The 19,370-nt window shown below is 35.5% G+C and overlaps 1 protein-coding gene across 1 annotated transcript in view; it reads left to right on the top strand.

Moving 5' to 3' along the window:
• The window catches only part of HPGDS (hematopoietic prostaglandin D synthase), a 43,926-nt gene that overhangs the window by 19,296 nt on the left and 5,260 nt on the right, over positions 1-19,370 (top strand). Inside the window, exons 4-5 of the mRNA XM_051966326.1 lie at positions 3,822-3,931; positions 17,767-17,865. Of these exons, the coding sequence (XP_051822286.1) occupies positions 3,822-3,931; positions 17,767-17,865 (209 nt within the window). The remainder of the gene's footprint in view (positions 1-3,821; positions 3,932-17,766; positions 17,866-19,370) is intronic.

The following is a 19,370-nucleotide window of genomic DNA, read 5'->3' as shown; positions in this document are numbered from 1 at the left end:
TAATACTTGTTCATAAAAATTACCCAAATGAGGCAAAGTAGTGGAATGAGCATCAGTCCTGGAGTATGGAGAACCTGAGTTCAAAATTGGCCTTGAGCACTTACCAGCTGTTAAACCCTGGGCAAATAATTTAATCCTGATTGCCTCTTTCCCTTCCCTCCTTTTCCTCCCCCCAAAACCCCAAAGAGCTGCTAGTCATATTTTGTGCATTTGTATATAGTTATTTTAATTTTATGGTTTTTATTTTTTAGTTATTTTTTGGATTCTATTTCCTTTGGATATCTGGTAATTTTGATTGCTATTCTTCATCTGTTATGGTGGATACATATAGACAATTTTTCCCATTTCCTTTACATTTTAGTTCAAAGCCTTTTCTTTAAAAAAAAAAAAAAATTTGCAATATTGTAAGCAAATAGATTATTACTAGTCTTTGTTAGATCCCTTCCATCCCTGGCCAGTCAGCCTTTAATTTCTATAATTTAATTATTGGTATATAATCAATACCTCATTTTCATCCACCAGCTTCTTAGTTTAATTCAAAAAAATAATTTGCTTTATCTTCTGAAAATCTTGTATTTAATGGGAAATACTATTAAGGAAAACACTATTAGTTCTCCTAAAATCTTTAATTTCTTGTTTATGATTTTTATGTCAGTAATGTTTTCTAGTAACATTTGAGCCCATATGGGTCACTTGAGCAAGGAAGCAGTAATGGCTATTGTATTTACAACCTTTAACAGAAAGGGGACAGGAAAAAAGAAGTATTTGAAATGAATAAGAAAAGAATCTGTGGATATGATTCAGAAAATTTGGGATTTGTAAAGAAAACCAAAGATTGAATTGAGGGAAAAGATATTTATTATTTTGTTGTTGGGGTTTTAAATTTTTTTAACTTGATATTTTCCCCCAGTAACATTTAAAACAATTTTTTGTTTTTAAAAATTTTGAGTTCTAGATTCTCTCCCTTATTCCCATTCACAATTATGAAACCACATGTGAAGTTATGTAAAACATTTCCATAAAAGTCAAGTTGTAAAAAAATATAGATCTCCTATCCTAATGAAAATTAAAACCCTGAAGAAAAATTAAGTTAAAAAAGGAGAGCTAGAGAGAAAGTCAATCTATATTCAGATGCAATCAGTTCCTTCTCTGGGTAGGATAGGATTTTTCATCATTAGTCCTTCAGAGTAGCCATGGATGATTGTATTACTGAGAATTGCAAAGTCATTCACAACTGGTTATTCCAGAATATTACTATTACTTTATATACAGTACATTTCATTTTGCTTGAGTTCATGGAGGACTTTCCAGGTTGTTGGTGTTTCTTTTTTTCTAAGAGTATCCTGCTTATCATTTCCCATAGAATAATAATATTTTATCACAAACACATAGCACAGTTTATTGAGCCATTCCTCAATTGATGGGCATCCCCTCAATTTCTTTTTTTTAATTATAGCTTTTTATTTACAAGATATATGCATGGGTAATTTTTCAGCATTGACAATTGCAAAACCTTTGTTCCAATTTTTCCCTTCCTTCCCTCACTCCCTCCCCTAGATGGCAGGTTGACCAATACATGTTAAATATGTTAAAGTATAAGTTAAATACAATATATGTATACATGTCCATACAGTTATTTTGTTGTACAAAAAGAATTGGACTTTGAAATATGTACAATTAACCTGTGAAGGAAATCAAAAATGCAGGCAGACAAAAATAGAAGAATTGGGGATTCTATGTAGTGGTTCATACTCATCTCCCAGAGTTCTTTCGCTGGGTGTAGCTGGTTCAATTCATTACTACTCTTTTGGAATTAATTTGATTCATCTCATTGTTGAAGAGGGCCACATCCATCAGAATTGATCATCATATAATATTATTGTTGAAGTATATAATGATCTCCTGGTCCTGCTCATTTCACTCAGCTTCAGTTTATGTAAGTCTCTCCAGGCCTTTCTGAAATCATCCTGCTGGTCATTTCTTACAGAACAATAATGTTCCATAATATTCCTATACTACAATTTATTCAGCCATTCTCCAGTTGATGGGCATCCACTCAGTCCAATCTCTGGCCACTACAAAGAGGGCTGCCACAAACATTCTTGCACATACAGGTCCCTTTCCCTTCTTTAAGATCTTTTTGGGATATGAGTCCAGTAGTAGCACTGCTGGATCAAAGAGTATGTACAGTTTGATAACTTTTTGAGCATAGTTCCAAATTGCTCTCCAGAATGGCTGGATGTATTCACAATTCCACCAATCATGTATCAGTGTCCCAGTTTTCCCACATTTCCTCCAGCATTCATTGGGAAAAAGCATATTTTTCCTTGTAATTCTAGCCAATCTGACAGGTGTATAGTGGTATCTCAGAGTTGTCTTAATTTGCATTTTTCTGATTAATAATGACTTGGAGCATCTTTTCATGTGGCTAGAAATAGTTTCAATTTCTTCATCTGAGAATTGTCTGTTCATATCCTTTGACCATTAATCAATTGGAGAATGGCTTGATTTCTTCATCTCCTCAATGTCTAGGATTGAGCCCTGTAAAGAGAGCTGCTATGAATATTTTTGTATATATAAGTCATTTTCATTTTTTTGTGTTGTTAGAACAAAGGATTTGCATGAATTTATTTTGGGCACCGATCATATCTTTTGATCATTTATCAATTGGGACATGGCTCTTATTGTTATTTTTTTAATAAATTTAACTCAGTAAGAAGGGGGTATTTAAAAAGACTTGAGAAACTGGAGACAGATGCAAGCTGAAAGAGGAGAATGATTTAATAATGACTGTGAGAGAATAATCAAAGGAGATGGAATGCTTTGTAGAAGGAAAAGTGGAATACAAATATATGGAATACAAAGAAGGAGAACAATTCAAGGCCAAGATAGCTGGGATGACAAAGTTTTTTTTAAAACAATTTTCTAAGCTTGAATAAGAAATTAACTAGAGAGAGGAATGCAAATTGGGTTAATAGTAATAAAAGTGTTAAGTGATGCTTAAGAGTCTAGCAATGTGTTTATCAGTTTTAAAGAAATGGGAAAGGGAATGACTACTAGAGAATGTACTCTTAAACAATTTTTCAAAGTAGTTCAGCAGGAAAAATAAAAATAAGACAAGGACTGAGGATCTTCTATCCAGAGAGCAAAAAGAATTTTGCTGGCATCAGCACTGAGCATGGAATATTTGTACTACAGCCATGGCCAAATGATTGTTTTTTTATACACTAAGTCAAAGGTGATTAATTTTTTTGTTTTGTATAATGTACCCCTTTGGCAGGCTGGTGAAATAATGTATTTGAATACATTCTCAGAATCTGTTCTCAGAACACATGTATTTGAGTACATAAAATAAACTAAACAAAACTAAAAGTTAGATTTTTTTTAAAAAAAAAGATGTACATTTCCCCCCATCCAACTTCATTGACTCCCTGAAATCTATCCACAGATGCCTAGAAATAGGTTTTAGAGAAATAGGTACAGTCTGTAGAGATAGTCTAACTACTGATTCATGCTAAATTAGCCCCAATGGAAAAAGCTTTTAGGATCAGCAATGATGGTTTGTTTTCCCCCCAGTAAAGAATAGAGGAAATTTTCTTTTAAAGCTTACTTCTGATCCTCTTTCCCTCTTCACATACATGCAAATTATATTATATATTATATGTTACATATAATATATTTATATATGTTATATTAACCTAGTACTTAGTCACAGGTACCATTGGAAAACTTTGTAAATATTCAATGTATCCCTTTTCCAAAAAGAATAAATTATAGCAATTGCTTTTCTGGAACTGTAGCAAGCTTTCTCTATTTTATAGGTTTGGCAGGAAAGACAAAGTTGGAACAATGTCAAGTTGATGCCATCATAGATACGCTGGATGACTTCATGTCAAGGTTTCCTTGGGCGGAGAAAAAAAAAGATATCAAAGTAATGTCACCAATTACACATAAAAATAATCACTACATATAGGGAGCATATTAGAATATATAGGAAACTAGCCTCTGATTCAGGAAGATCTGGATTCAGATCTCACCTCTGATTCATATAGGCTGTATTACTATAAATTCTCTACCCTAATGAAATCAGAGGTCTGGGCACACTCCTACACAAAACATATACATATACAGGTAAGTATGTCTATATGTATACATGTATGTGTATGTGTATGTGTATGCATATATACACATATACATAGGTATGTTTTTATTATATATATAAATGAAAATTTAAGGTATTATATTCATATGATAGTCTAAGTCACATGTGAAAATGTAAAAGATAAGGAAGTTTTCAAAATCTTTTGAGCAGAAAGTAATCTTGGGAATCATCTAGACTACCACACTTCATTTTATAGATGAAGAAAATAGGTCCCAAAGAGAAATGAAGTGACTTGTTGCTATAATCTATTGTTCTCTATGCTCGTTATTCAATCATATTGTTTTCCTCTTACCCACCATTCCTCCTACTCACATATCAGATATTATCCACAAACCTTAGATGTCCTACACAGACATCATGCTTTTCCTATCCTCAGTTACATAATAAATGATGCAATGATATTTATTCAAAGGCCATCAATTCCTAGCTATTGCATATATTCCCCATATTTTGGATTTTTCACAAGCATTGAGAATCATTTACCTGCCATCCTGGTTTGAAGTCATGGCCCTAGCCTGTTACGTCCAGTATATTTTATAGTTTTTTTTCTCCTGTTAAATAGATTTTTGCAGTAAAGATCAGAATATTGGTGGATGGAGAGATTTAGAGGAACTTTATCATTAATAGTGAACCTATTCTTAGGACATCTGGGGGAATTAGGTCTGGAGCAACATTAGGGTACATTGGTCAGTACCTTTCCTTCTTTCCCTCCCTTCAATTGATCTCCTTCCCTATACACCAGTTATTGTGAGAATTCATTAGTTACTTCATAAAAGAATTAAAAATATTATTAAAACATTTACAAAACAATGACTTCCCTTTCAGAGTTCATGACTGAGCTCTTTGATCTATTGTTCCTGTCATAATTCTTACATAAACTAGTGGAAGCCACAGTTTCTGAAGTTGTTTTTACAGATGACACATAGGCTCAACAATGGGTTTTGGTCACTGTTGTTGTCCAATACTATTACATATGTATATATGTATACAAATATGTATATGAATATATATATATATATAAACTTTTGTGAATAGATATTTCAAGGCAAAGGAAAATAAATCAATACCTCAAGAAGCAAGAATACTGATTTCCAAAATTATGGAATCACTCCAGGATGTTCCAAATAATTTGAGACAAATAAGAATCATGAAAACAGATTTATGGCCTGCAGAGAGAAATAATTGGCAGAACATAAATATTTGAAACCATAGTGGCAAGACTTAATCAAAGAAATGAAAATAGTGAACTGATTAATTGGTAATGCAAATATACAAAAGTTATGGGTAATCTGGAAGAAAAAAATATTATCATAAAACAAGCAAAAATATATGATCTTGAAGACAAGATGCTTAGAGATAACTTAGGGATCATAAGCCTCCCAGAACATGACAACTAAAAAAGAAACAAACAACATAATGCAAGAAATAATACAAGGAAATTGCCCAGAATGTCTGAATACAAAAAACAAAGTATTAATCAAAAGAATTTACAGACTACCTCCAGAAAAAAGAAAGAAAAAGAACAAAAAAGAGGGGAAAAAAAGAATAGTTCCTATATAACATGTTGGTTAGATTTAACAATTCAAATGACAACAAATTTTATTTATTTATTTTAACCATGGAAAAGGTCTTCAAAAGTCTTCTTAAAGGAAAGGAAATCCATGTAAAACAAGACTATTATGCAACCACCAGAAACCTCAGAAAGGAATAGAATAATATATTCGAAAGAACAATGGAATTCAAGATATAACCCATGGTGAGACATGTGCAAAAAGTTGATATTTAATAAAAAAGAGAGGCATTTAAAAAATCACATGAGTAGCTTTGGAGAGGTGGGTGAGAGGGACCATTCAGACATTGGCAGATTGTTTATTCTACAATCACTCTAACATAATAGAAACACAGAAAAGGTAAATAAGCACACATGCCAAATATAGTCTAAGTATAGAAATGAAATATACATCCAAAGAAATATTAGTATGCAAAAGAGATGAATTATAGCTAAAGATTAAATGATATTATTCCTATATTAGGGTTTGTTTTTTTTTGAGGTGAGATTTGAACTGTTGTTCATCCTTTATTTTTTTTTTATTTTTTTTTTATTTTTTTTTTAAATTTTTTATTTAATAATTACTTTATATTGACACTCGTTTCTGTTCCAATTTTTTTTTCCCTCCCTCCCTCCACCCCCTCCCCTAGATGGCAAGCAGTCCTTTATATGTTGGATATGTTGCAGTATATCCTAGATACAATATATGTTTGCAGAACCGAATAGTTCTCTTGTTGCACAGGGAGAATTGGATTCAGAAGGTATAAATAACCCGGGAAGAAAAACAAAAATGCAGATAGTTCACATTCGTTTCCCAGTGTTCTTTCTTTGGGTGTAGCTGCTTTTTTCCATCATTTATCAATTGAAACTCAGGTCTCTTTGTCAAAGAAATCCTCTTCCATCAAAATATGTCCTCATACAATATCGTTGTCGAAGTGTATAATGATCTCCTGGTTCTGCTCATTTCGCTTAGCATCAGTTCATGTAAGTCTCTCCAGTCCTCTCTGTATTCATCCTGCTGGTCATTTCTTACAGAACAATAATATTCCATAACATTCATATACCACAATTTACCCAGCCATTCTCCAATTGATGGGCATCCATTCATTTTCCAGTTTCTAGCCACTACAAAGAGGGCTGCTACAAACATTTTGGCACATACAGGTCCCTTTCCCTTCTTTAGTATTTCTTTGGGATATAAGCCCAATAGAAACACTGCTGGATCAAAGGGTATGCACAATTTGATAATTTTTTGGGCATAATTCCAGATTGCTCTCCAGAATGGTTGGATTTGTTCACAACTCCACCAACAATGCATTAGTGTCCCAGTTTTCCCGCATCCCCTCCAACATTCATCATTATTTTTTCCTGTCATCTTGGCCAATCTGACAGGTGTGTAGTGGTATCTCAGAGTTGTCTTAATTTGCATTTCTCTGATCAATAATGATTTGGAACACTCTTTCATATGAGTGGTAATAGTTTCAATTTCATCCTCTGAAAATTGTCTGTTCATATCTTTTGATCCTATATTAGGTTTGTAATTTTCTTACATAATGCCTCAGATACATTAGCTTCCAGTAAAAAATATAAACCAAACTAAGATTAAATGATATTATTCCTACATTAGATTTGTAATTTTCTTACATAATACCTCAGTTACATCAGCTTCCAGTAAAAAAATGTAAACCAAACTAATAGAGAAATGTTAGAAAATATTGTTGATAAGCCCCTCTACCGATTTACTAAAGATCAATCAAAAAGCGATGATTAAGCATCTACTCTGTAGTAGGCATTGTGCTCTGTTTAGGCTGTCTTTACAAGACAACTGAAATCATCCTTCTCCTCACATAACTTTCTATTGATGATCTGGGCATTGTAGAGTCATTACTTTTCTTCCATCTCTAATATTCTAGAAATAGAATAAAAATGATCAGAATTCATTAGTTCTGATTATTGCTGAGAGTCTGGGGGAAAGACTTCAATAATTTTTAGACTATCAATTTGCATTCATTTTGTTCTCAAGCTATCTCTTTATCCTCAAGTTTCTGAGAGCCAGGAGCTCATTTTAGTCTAGTCTATTGATGAATATATCATTTCTGCCATTTGCAAGTATTAATAGTACATTACTCATTTGAAAACAAAAGCAAAAGAAAACAAAAAAGAAAAATCTTTTGCTCTCTTACCGTTTCTTTTTTTCTATGATGGATTACACTGTTGCCATTGCCACCTTATGATTCAAACAAACGGTGCCTTTGAATTTCATCAGTGTAAAAGATATTACTAGTTAATCAATTCATACTTCATTGCTTTTGTTTTAAAATTTGTTTTAAATTAATAAAATTAATTTTAATTGTAAATTATTTAATTAAGTAACAAAATCCTTATGTCATAACTTGAAATGCTGCATTTGAATAGATTATGAAAATATTTCTCTTATAATAGCTTCCTGAAACTACCAACTATATATAAATTTCGGATATTTAATTTCAAGTGGGCCAATATCTTTTCTAATAAAATTTCATAAGTCAAAAAATAACTGCAAAATTTTAGCAAAAACCAAAATACTTTTAAAGGTCAAATGGCATAATTTGGGAATATACTTTCCCTTCCTTGGGACTCTCTAAGCTTCACTGTCCAGCTCTAACATTCATCCATCCATCCCTCCCATGCATTCATTCAATCAATCAATAGGCATTTATCAGGCATCTGCTATATGCCAAGCACTAAAGTATAGGAAGACAAAAATGAATTGTTTCCCTTTTTCAAGGATTGTATACATTCTATGTAAGAGAATACCACAATACATATAAGAATAATATATATACACATACACAAGAATATATAATGTATATACACATATCTATACATACACATAGCCTGCAAACGTATATACACATGTGTACAAGGTATGTACACATATCCTAGATGTTTAGAGGAATCAGAAAAATCCTCATCTAGGAGGTGGTGGTACTTAAGCTGAGCTTTCAGGAAACTCAAGGATCCTAAGCAGTAGAGGTGAAGCAACAGTATTTTCTGAGCACAGAGGATAACCTGTGCAAAAATATGGAAATGGGAGATAGAATGCTGCATGTGAGCAATGACAAGATCGATTTGGCTAAACCATAGAACACAATTCTAGCAATGTGACGCTTTTAGACAAAATGCATTAGATTTCTCCTCTTTTGCCATCTCTCAAAGCAATTGAAGAGAGCACTATTGTAAATTATTTAATTAAGTAACAAAATCCTTAAGTCATAACTTGAAAAGTGACCTGTTCTTTAAGGGACCTCATACCACAAAGTAATATCTGAAGACAACTAATATACAAGGTTCTATGAGAGTATTCACTTAATTGCTTCGCTAGATGCAGACAATTAATGGTGGAAAAGTGAATGGATAAGCAAAGAAAATGGCCTCTATGATACAGTTTTGAATAGTAAGGCTTAAAATTCAAAGTAAAATTCCCTGCCCAGAATCCTCAAATTCCAAAGGAGGGGGGATCTTAGAATTGTCCCAATTACCTGTTAATTGGGTTTTGTGCTTAGTTTTATTATACATGTCTTTAAAATTCACAATTTGTTTTTTTATCCCTGAACTCTAAGACCAGAGGATGGAAGGAACTCCTTCCAGTAATTTATCTCAGGGAATAGCCTGATACAGACAGGTTGCCTTACTTCCACTTAAGAAGTGAGACTTGAATCTCTGTCTTGGTGACTTTTCAGTCAACCCTCTATTCACTAGGCTATGAAACCTCATATAGTACTTCACCCAAATCCCACAAAGAAATATGAAAAATTAACACAGAAGGATCTGAAAAATTTCTTGTTCCCTGTTTCAGACCAATAATGGTTGAGTCACTTTTCAGATTGCTTCTTCAGCACAAGAAGGCATTCTAGGTCCTTTTTATTTCTAGATTTTATCCAATACTTGGGGTAAATCTGGTAGAGGCAGGATGGATATATACTGTGTGTATGGGTGCATGAACATTCCACGTGCAGTATTTTGGTTCATATCAGTTTATGTTTCAGAAACACTGAATACTATGGTATTAGATCCTGAGGAATATTAGAAACTGGTAACTGGGAGTATATGAAGGAAGTTAGAGTGGAAGTGGAAGTGGAGGGAAAAAAAAAAACATGTGGCCTCATAATGAATTTACCAAGTAGATTAGAGTGGTGTATAGATGACAGCAACAAGAATGTGTTAGAAGAAGAGAGAACTTTAAGGGAGATTGCTGGGTGATTATGTCAGAGGGTCTTGTTGAGAAGGTAACAGGTGCTAATACCTTCTGACATTGTGTCAGGGGAAGTCAAAGAAGGTGCCATTGGTATTAAGAAATCAGTATTTTCTGGAGAAAGCCAGGTTTTAGTAAGCACCAAAAAGATGGGAAGAATAGGAGATAATAGATTTGGAACTTGGAGAGAATTTAGAGCTTATCTAGTTCAATCTTGTCATTTGTCTGATAAGACTAAAATCCAAAAAAGTAAGTAGTTTGCCGATGATCACACACCTAATAACTGTTAAAGAGTCAGGAGTTGAACTAAGGTCCTTTATCTCTAAATCCAGTAGATTGGATTAACTGAAGAGGAATCCAGGGGCACAACTGAAACAAAGTACCTTTTGTATCTCTTTAGCAGTTACTAAAGAAGGCTAATATTGAATTTACTATTCAGTGAGGGAATGGAGTGGTACTAGTCTTACTGTATTCTTTGGTAGTGGTATTTTTGGATTTCTAGAATAGACTGGGCTCTATACTGAGCTGTGTTTCCAGGTCCCTTCTCTTTTGGAGGGAAGGAGGTTCAGGAGAGGACTTTGTGGCCAAAGGATTTTGTGGCTTAGCAGCCCAGTCCCAGAAAGTAAGGAAAGAACATGGTGGTTCTAGTTGCTATTATTTGGGGATGAGGTAAAATTGCATAGCATAAATCAGCATGGAAAAAAATTTTAGATTTTGATGAAATACAAATTCAATATGAACTAAGAGATTGATAAGATATTGTCCCAAAATTTTCTGGACTTAAGAGTTTTGGGTGTAGCAATGGAAATTTAAAGAGGGAAATCCCTATTCATCATACTTCACCTAAATATGACCACATTTGGATTTCAGTTTAGGGTACCACACTGAAATGTGTCTAAAGGTTGAAACTGATGGTGAAGGGACTAAAAACCAAGACATATCAGAAAAGCTGCAAAAAATGGCAATATTTGCCTGAAAATAATTAAGAGATTTAGAGGATGATGGATAATGTGGAACATTTTTGACTGGCTTCAGAGAGCAGAGCTAGGTAGAAATAGGCAGAAGTTGCAACTAGCTACATTTAACCTAGATTTAAAGTACTATCAAAAAGTAGAATTGTACTATGGGAAATAAAGGGTACATAGAAAACTTTAAAGTCTGAATGACCAACTGATGTATGTGGAGGGCTGAAACTGTGAATCAGACAAGAGAGCACTTAAGGCTACCTATTCTATGTGAGACTGGCTCTATTAGCATATATTTGGATAATTGGTGCTAGCTGAATGTTTGGTAGTCAAATAATCATAGGCAAGGACTGGTGGGGGGGGGGAGAGAGAGGAGGTAGAGGAAGAGAAGTGAGAGGCATTTGGCGGCAGGACAAGATGGAGAGAAGCTGGAGACTCCGGACTCCAGAATCCAAGATACATCTTTGGCAAGCCACATGGCAGCTTGCCTGTCTCCTTCACTTCTTCCCCTAAAGACAAAGGACTTTGATTTATCCTGACTCTGGCTGACTCTGAGGCTTTCCAGGGAGCTAATCCATACTTTACATTTGGCACCCAACCCTAATTTCAATGGAGAAGTCCCTGTGACCAGAAAATAGGGTGAGTATTAAAATAGACAAACAGGGAACTTACTTTATTAAGGACTAAACTAGTAACTTTCCTTTTCTAGCTGAAATGGGGCAGATATTAGGAAAAAATTCTTCCTCACCCCCACCCCCACCCCCATCCCTAGGGAGCTCTATAGAAAGCATACTTAGACTAATAAAGAGGCAAGATTTGCTTGTAACATGGGAGCAGATTGATGGACTCTTGGAAACATTAGAATGCATGTCCCCTTGGTTCTTCAAGGAAGAAGAAATAGGGGCAGATAATTGGAAATTAGTAGGGGATCAACTATGTGAATATTACAATGATAACAGTCTTGATTTCTAAGGAAACATTCTATATATACAACATAATACAGTTAGCCTTAAAAAATCCCACAAGTTCTATAAAAAAGAAAAACTCTAAGGAGAACAGTCAAACAAGGAAGCCTGTGGAGAAAGAGGAAGAGAAGGGGGAGAGTATAGATAAAATAACCAAAAGGCATTGGGTACTTAAAGGGCATGGTGATTTACACTCTCACAGCCCAGCTTCAACTCCCCCTATGCCCAAGCAGGCTCTTGACCCTCCCCATCAATTTCACCTTCCTGGGTGGAGGGAGGAGGAGGAGTGGAAGGGGCAGTGATATCACCAACACCTCCCCCTCAGCAATCAACCCCACCTCCCATGACTAGATTGCAAAAGGCACAACTTAAAGCCAAAGAGGAAAGGCAGAATACAGCTGATTTGAGAATAGAAATTTATCCTGATTGAACAGCTTAACTCTTCAGGTTAAGAAAAAAGAAGATACACTCCTTTTAATGTAGAAATTATCAAAGACCTAAAAAAGACTTGCACTCTTTATGGGTCTACATCATCTTATGGTAAGATGTTATTACAGAATTTGGCTTATGAAATTTTAATCCTGAGAGACTGGAAATCTATAGTAAGGACATGCTTAGAATGTGGACAAAACTTGTTGTGGCTTTCTGAATATAACAAACTCTGTAGGATACAAGCCCAACAAAACAGGCAAACTGGAGTTAATACACCAATCACCTGTGACCAATTAATAGGCATAGGTTTTTATGCAGACAATTCAGCCCACATTAATTACCCCATAGCAGCATATGAGCAAATTGCTTCTGCTGCTATCAAAGCATGGGGCTTTCTCCCAGGTAAACAAGATAGAGGAAAAGCCTTCACGAAAATAAGGCAAGGTCCAAATGAACCTTTTGCTGATTTTGTGGGACAACTGCAGACAGCTGTCATATGAACTATTGAAAATGCAGCAACAGAAATTATGATAAGGAAACATCTAAAGAAAATGCTAATGAGGTTTGTAGAAGAATTATGCTAGGACTACACAAGGATTCCTCTTTAGACGAGATCATAAGACGCTGTGCCACAGTGGGCACAAATACCTTTTATACAGAGGCTATTTTGCAAATTTCCCAAGATCCAAACATGAGAAGATAGGCTCCCTTTTGGCAAGGGACTTCCAGAAAGACTCTTCAATGTTTTCAATGTGGTAAAGTAGGGCATTTGAAAGCTCAATGTTGGCATAGAGACAGAGTGAGAAAACAGAGTGGCCAAACTGCAACAGAGGCTTCCATTGGACATCAAAATGTAGAATGATTCGGGGAAATGGGATGGGGGGCCCCAGGGCCCATAGCAAAAATACTTGGAGCATGATGGCCTCTGATGCTACACCCAGAGAGTCTTTAGAAGTTCAGTACTTTCTGTCAATAAAAAGTTATATATATATAAAAGTTCAGTACTCAGACATGACCAATTAGCCAAGAAGCAATCTGATGGGAGGAAGGGATTACATAATCAATCAGCCAGGAAGCAATCTAATGGAAGAAAGGGATTACAGTTGGGGAGAATAGAGTTGTTTGCAGCTGAGACTACTGAGATATCCCCTGGAGAGGTGAAATCTGTTCCTCTCCAGCCTATGGATCCCTTGCCTCCAGGCATAGTAGGCTTGGCCATTTCACCTCCTAAGAGTACTTACAAAACAGTGTTCATTTAGACACTGATGTGGGAAACTGGGGAATGTGTAGATAATATCCCAGTCACTAATACAGGTAGACAATGTGTGACTTATCAACCAAGAGAGGTAATAGATGAGGTTTACTGATACAGACTCTTAATAGGCATTTTGGTGATAGTTGCCCAGATTCTGACTTCAAACAACAGAATCCAAGAATGTACTGGACAGCAGCTGTCACAGCTAACAATCTTATGCTCACTATCTATATAAATGGCATACCATTAGAAGGACTAGTAGACACAGGTGCAGATCATAGAGTCATTAGATGTACCAACTGGCCTAGTCACTGGCCAAAGATTAAGGCAGACACCTATATATCTGGCATAGGAGAATCAATAGCAGCTGAAGTTAGTACTACCCCTTTGAGATGGACATTTGAAGGTGAAACAGGTATTTTTACTCCTTGAAAAAATCCCCATCAATCTGTGGGGAAGAGACATTTTACAACAGTTAGGATTACAAATGAATACTTAGGTTTTTTAGGCAGGGCTGCTGTTTTGAAGGCCTGTCAACACTCTCACTTGTTCCTTTTCAATGGAAAACTGACACACCAGTGTTGATAGAACAGTGGCCCTTAGCCAGCAATAAAATTCAAGCCTTATTAGATATAGCACAAGAGCAACTTGACCAAGGACACTTACAACCTTTTCTAAGTCCTTGGAATTCCCCTGTATTTGTTGTAAGAAAAAAAATCTGGAAAATGGAGGATGTTGACTATTTTAAGAAAAGTAAATGAACAGATGGAAACTATGGGAATTTTTCAGCTTGGATTTCCATCTCCTACTCAATTGCCTAGAGAATGGCCTCTTTGGGTTATAAACATTAAGGATTATTTCTATTCTATCCCTCTAGATAAGGAGAATATGAAAAGATTTGACTTTTCAGTGCTCAGCCTTAGTTATAAAAGATATGAATGGACAGTTTTGCCATAGGGAATGAAAAATAGCCCTACTATGTGTCAAATGTATGTTGCTGTTGTTCTCACTCCAGTAAGAAAAGCATTTCCAAAAGTAATGGATGATATATTGGGATGTGCACCTGAGGAGCAAATATTAAGACATATGTCTACAAAAGACCAGAGAAAAACTAAGGAACTACAAATTGCATATAGCTCCAGAAAAAAATTCAAAGACATGCTCCTTTTCAATATTTAGGATATGAAGTATATCTTAAGGTGCTTACAGTATAAAAAACTTTCCTTAAGAATGGAGAAGCTAAATACCTTAAATGATTTTCAGAAATTGATGAGATATCCAATGGATGTATCCAGTGTTAAGCTTGACTACCTATCAATTGCAACCACTATATGACATTTTAAGAGGAGACAGTGCTTTTAACTCACCATGCCAGCTTACAAAAGAGGCTCAAGAGGTTTTGAGAGAAGTAGAACTGGCTTGATTGAATGTAGTTGAAAAAGTCACTCAAAAACCCTTGGAAATATCAATTTTTGCCACACAAGAGGCACCCACAGCAATCCTTCATCAAGGACACAGTATGATAGAGTGGGTGAACCTCCCAGCACAACCAGAACAAAGCCTTATTACTTACCCAGTGCTTGTGGCTAGAATTTTATTAAACGCCATTAAGCTAGTAGTACAATTATCTGGGATAAGACCTGACAAGATATACACCTTTTATACCAATGTACAAATGTATGTTGTGAAACCATCCCAGAGTGGCAAATTTTATTGGCCACAGCTCCAAATTTTACACATGGGTCTCCATTAAAGAAAACCCAGCTATTACATAACTGGCAATGGATTTTTGAAGAAAAGGTTTCTGAGGTTCCTCTTAAAGAACAACTATCTTTACAGATGCATCCCAAAACATTTGTGCTGTATACTCTCGTGACTTAACTATAAAGAGAGTAGTCAGAATTCCTTTTCAGCCCATTCAGCAGAATGAATTGTATGCAATCATTCTGGTTCTTATTATCCAGGAGCTATAAAGATAATATCTGCTCTGGCTATTCAGTAGGTGTGCTACAAAGAATTGCCACAGCCCAAATAAAATTTGTAGCTTCTAATATAGATCAGCTCTTTAAGGAACTTCAAGAGCAAGTGAGAAAGCATCCAGCTAAGATTTATATCTTGTATGTCCACTCACATAGTGGACTTCCAGGTCCTATTTTTTATGGTAATTCAAAGGCAGATCACCTTTTAACCATGTTGGCCAATACTCCTTTATTTCAGGCAGTCCAAGAACCTCATTCTAAATACCATCAGGCTGCTCAAGCTTTACATTTACAATTTGGGATAACAAAAGAGGAAGCTAGGAGCATAGTAAGTGTGTACACCTTGCCTTCCTTTCCACACTCCTATGCTCCCTCCAAGGAAGAACCCTCATGATTTGAGACCCAATGAAATTTGCAAATGATTGTAACCCATTATAAATCTTTTGGCTGCCTGTCTTTTATCTATGTTGTAGTAGACACCTTTTCAGGATTTACTTTTGCAATACCATCAGCAAAAAGAGACAACCCGAGTGGTCACTGAATTCCTTATATAAGCATTTGCAATTAGGGGTGTGCCACAAGCAATAAAAACAGATAATGGACCTGCATATACTTCTAAACATTTTGCATATTTTTGTGCACAGTATCAGATTTCACACACCAATAGCATACCCTTTAATCCTCAAGGACAGGCAGTAGAGAGAAGAAACAGAGACTAAGATGTTCCTCCAAAAACAAAAGAAAAGGGGAGCCACAGGTAACCCTAGAGAGCTTCTAAATTTAGCTCTTTATACAATTAACTTCTTGATTATTGACAAAGATGCACTGACTGCAGCAGACAGATTTTATGACCCACCAGAAGGGCAATATCCAGTGCGAGCAGCTCCACTATCTTTAGATAATTGCTAGGTGATGTGGAGAGATCCAAAAAAGTGGTGAATGGAAGGGACCAGATAGGTTAACTGCTTGGGGGAGAGTGTTTGCTTGTATCTCTACAGATGGAGAAAGAATTAGATGGGTGCCAATGAGCTCCTTGTCCATTGGAGAGAGATGGAGAAGACCCTTGAAATGAAGAAAACCCAAGAAACATCGGGTGGTTCCATCGCTGATTGTGCCCACCACTGAAGACAGCATGGCTGTTATAGCAATTGACTCATGGACATAAAAATTGTTAATGAGATGGATGCAGGACTTGAAAACCCTCAGGAATCATTGGAATCCCTGAGACATGATAAGATCGTTGTAGGACTTGAAAACCCTTATATAAGAAGACTGTTTTAGGATTTCAAAAACTTGCAAGGATCATTGGACTCCCTGAAACGTGAAGTAACGGACAATAGATTAGTTTTGGACTATCGCTTGGTTGCTCAAGGAGGTGTTTGACTGTTGTTTACATGCCCTCCTTCTAGGACTTCTGGAAATCTTTTACAATACCATGTTGATTCATATAGTTTATTATACCACTACTTGCATGTACAATTCATATTTGTTACACAACATTGAGCCTGCACTGGCTGTAGGGGGAATCATCACTACTAACTTGTGCTTTATTGCTGTGTGCTTGTGTAACATCTCCCATGCCGATGGATTTGTGTATACCTGTTTCTAGTAAGATCCTTCAGCCCAGAAGCCCGCTAACAATATCTGGCTTGATTCCCCACTTTCGTTTGTTTTTCATCTCTCTTCCTGAGAAGTCAGGGAGGGTGTGATCATCTCATTTTTGGTGTTTTCACCCCCTTTCCTGAGAAGTCAGGGAGGGTGTGACCACCTGTGTTCTAAAACAAAAGAAAGTGGGAGATGGAGAGGGCTGAAACTCTGAATCAGATAAGAGAGCACTTAAGGCTACCTATTCAATGTGAGATAATGGCTCTATTAGCATATATTTGGATGATAGCTCTCCTCATCATTGGTGCTTGCTTAATGTTTGGAAGTAAAATAATCATAGGCAAGGACTGGGGCGCGGAGGAAGAGAAGTGAGAGGCATTTGGCGGCAGGACAAGGAGAGAAGCTGGAGACTCCAGAATCCAGGATACATCTTTGGCAAGCCATATGGCACCTTACCTGCCTCCTTCACTTCTCCCCCTAAAGACCAAGGGCTTTGGTTTATCCTGACTGGCTGACCCTGAGGCCCTCCAAGGAACTAGCCCGTACTTTCCAGATGTAGATAAAATTTTCAGTTACAGGTTGGCTTAAACTCTAATATTGTTCTTTTCCCCCTCTCCTAGGACCGGATGTTTAACGAATTGCTCACAAATGACGCTCCTAGCTTACTACAAGATTTAGATCTTTATTTAGGGAAGAAAGACTGGTTTGTTGGCAACTCTGTAAGTAGTTTAAGATATCATTGCAGTAATGCTTTTAAGGTAAATTTTATTTTTGTTGACGATAATAATAATAATGGTAGTGATGTTATATATAATAAAAAGTAATTAAAAAAAAAAATAGGCAACCTGACCTGGTTAGCAAGCCGACCTCGCTAGAGGAGGACTAAACAGTCAAAGTTTGGATTTAAATCCTATCTCTGGCATTTACAAGTGATGGGATTCTGGGCAAACCATTTAATCTCCATGTGCCTTGAGCAACTTCTCAGGACTTACCTACTAAAAAGCTGATAGCTCCCACATAGGGAATATTCTACACTAAAAAATCATAGATCCTTCAGATGTTTAAGAACAGCAATTTATATGCTTCATTAAGCTTTGGTAACTGCTAAATGATATATCATTATATCTGTTTTAAAGATGAGGAAACTGAAGCAAAATACTTGCCCAAGGTAACAAACGTATTAATCATGTTTTTAACCTTGATCTTCTGACCCTCTACTGTATTCTCTAACTCGTTTCTTATCAACTGTGGCCTAATGCACCAAAATAATAATAATAATATAATGTTTAGATAATATTGTAAGATTTACCAAATGCTATATTATTACATATAATTTCATCTTCATCACAATCCTGTGATTTTAATGATAATAATATCTGCATTTTACAGATGAGATTGAGAATGAAATAAATTAACTTGTTTGGTTATATGGGTAGGGTCACAATATTGCTTCCTTAAAAAAAAAAAAAAGAGCTGATATGTATTGGAAGCTAAAAAAAACAAAACAAAAACAATATTGCTTCCTTTCAATACTGACCAATCACATTAGATAAAACATAGAAGCAAGTCATGAGAATGCTTCTGGGTAGCAAAGCTTTTAAAAATAATTGGCTTAGTAATAATAGTGAGTTTAGTTATCTATTTCATTATTTTTACTAAAATTGTTCTGAAACTACTTTCAGTAAATATTCAGAAGATAAGCTTAAAGTGTAATACACTTTTAGAAACAAGTCATCAGTCATCTTACTCTGATGGACAAATGGTCTGCAAATCATTAAATTAAAAACAACAGATGACTAACTTGTCCTTTAAACTCCACTGAAAAAAGATGAGAAAGCTTGGTGATAAAAACCAAGGAACCATACACTCAAAAACATTGATAGCAGTACTTTTTGTGATAGCAAAGAACTGGAATCAAAGTAGATACTCACTAACTGAACAATGGATTAGCAAAATTGTGGTCCACAAATATAATGGAACATTACCATAATTAAAGCAACAACTATAAGGAATACTGTGAATCATGGGAAGATTTACATAAATTGACAAAAAGTAAACAGAATCAAGAAAACTACATATAGGAGGAGTACAATAATGAAAAAAGAACATCAACAAATCCATGAAAACTTAAATGTTATGAAATTATAATATTCAAATTTGGCCCCTCAAAAAGATATCTCTTTACCTTTGAAGTTGGAAGATTATGAATCAGCAACTTAAAATG

This window comes from Antechinus flavipes, chromosome 6 (assembly GCF_016432865.1).
Source record: "Antechinus flavipes isolate AdamAnt ecotype Samford, QLD, Australia chromosome 6, AdamAnt_v2, whole genome shotgun sequence".
Lineage (NCBI taxonomy): Eukaryota > Metazoa > Chordata > Mammalia > Dasyuromorphia > Dasyuridae > Antechinus > Antechinus flavipes.
Note: the sequence above shows the minus strand (reverse complement) of the source record. Positions and strands in the feature narration are given on the sequence as shown.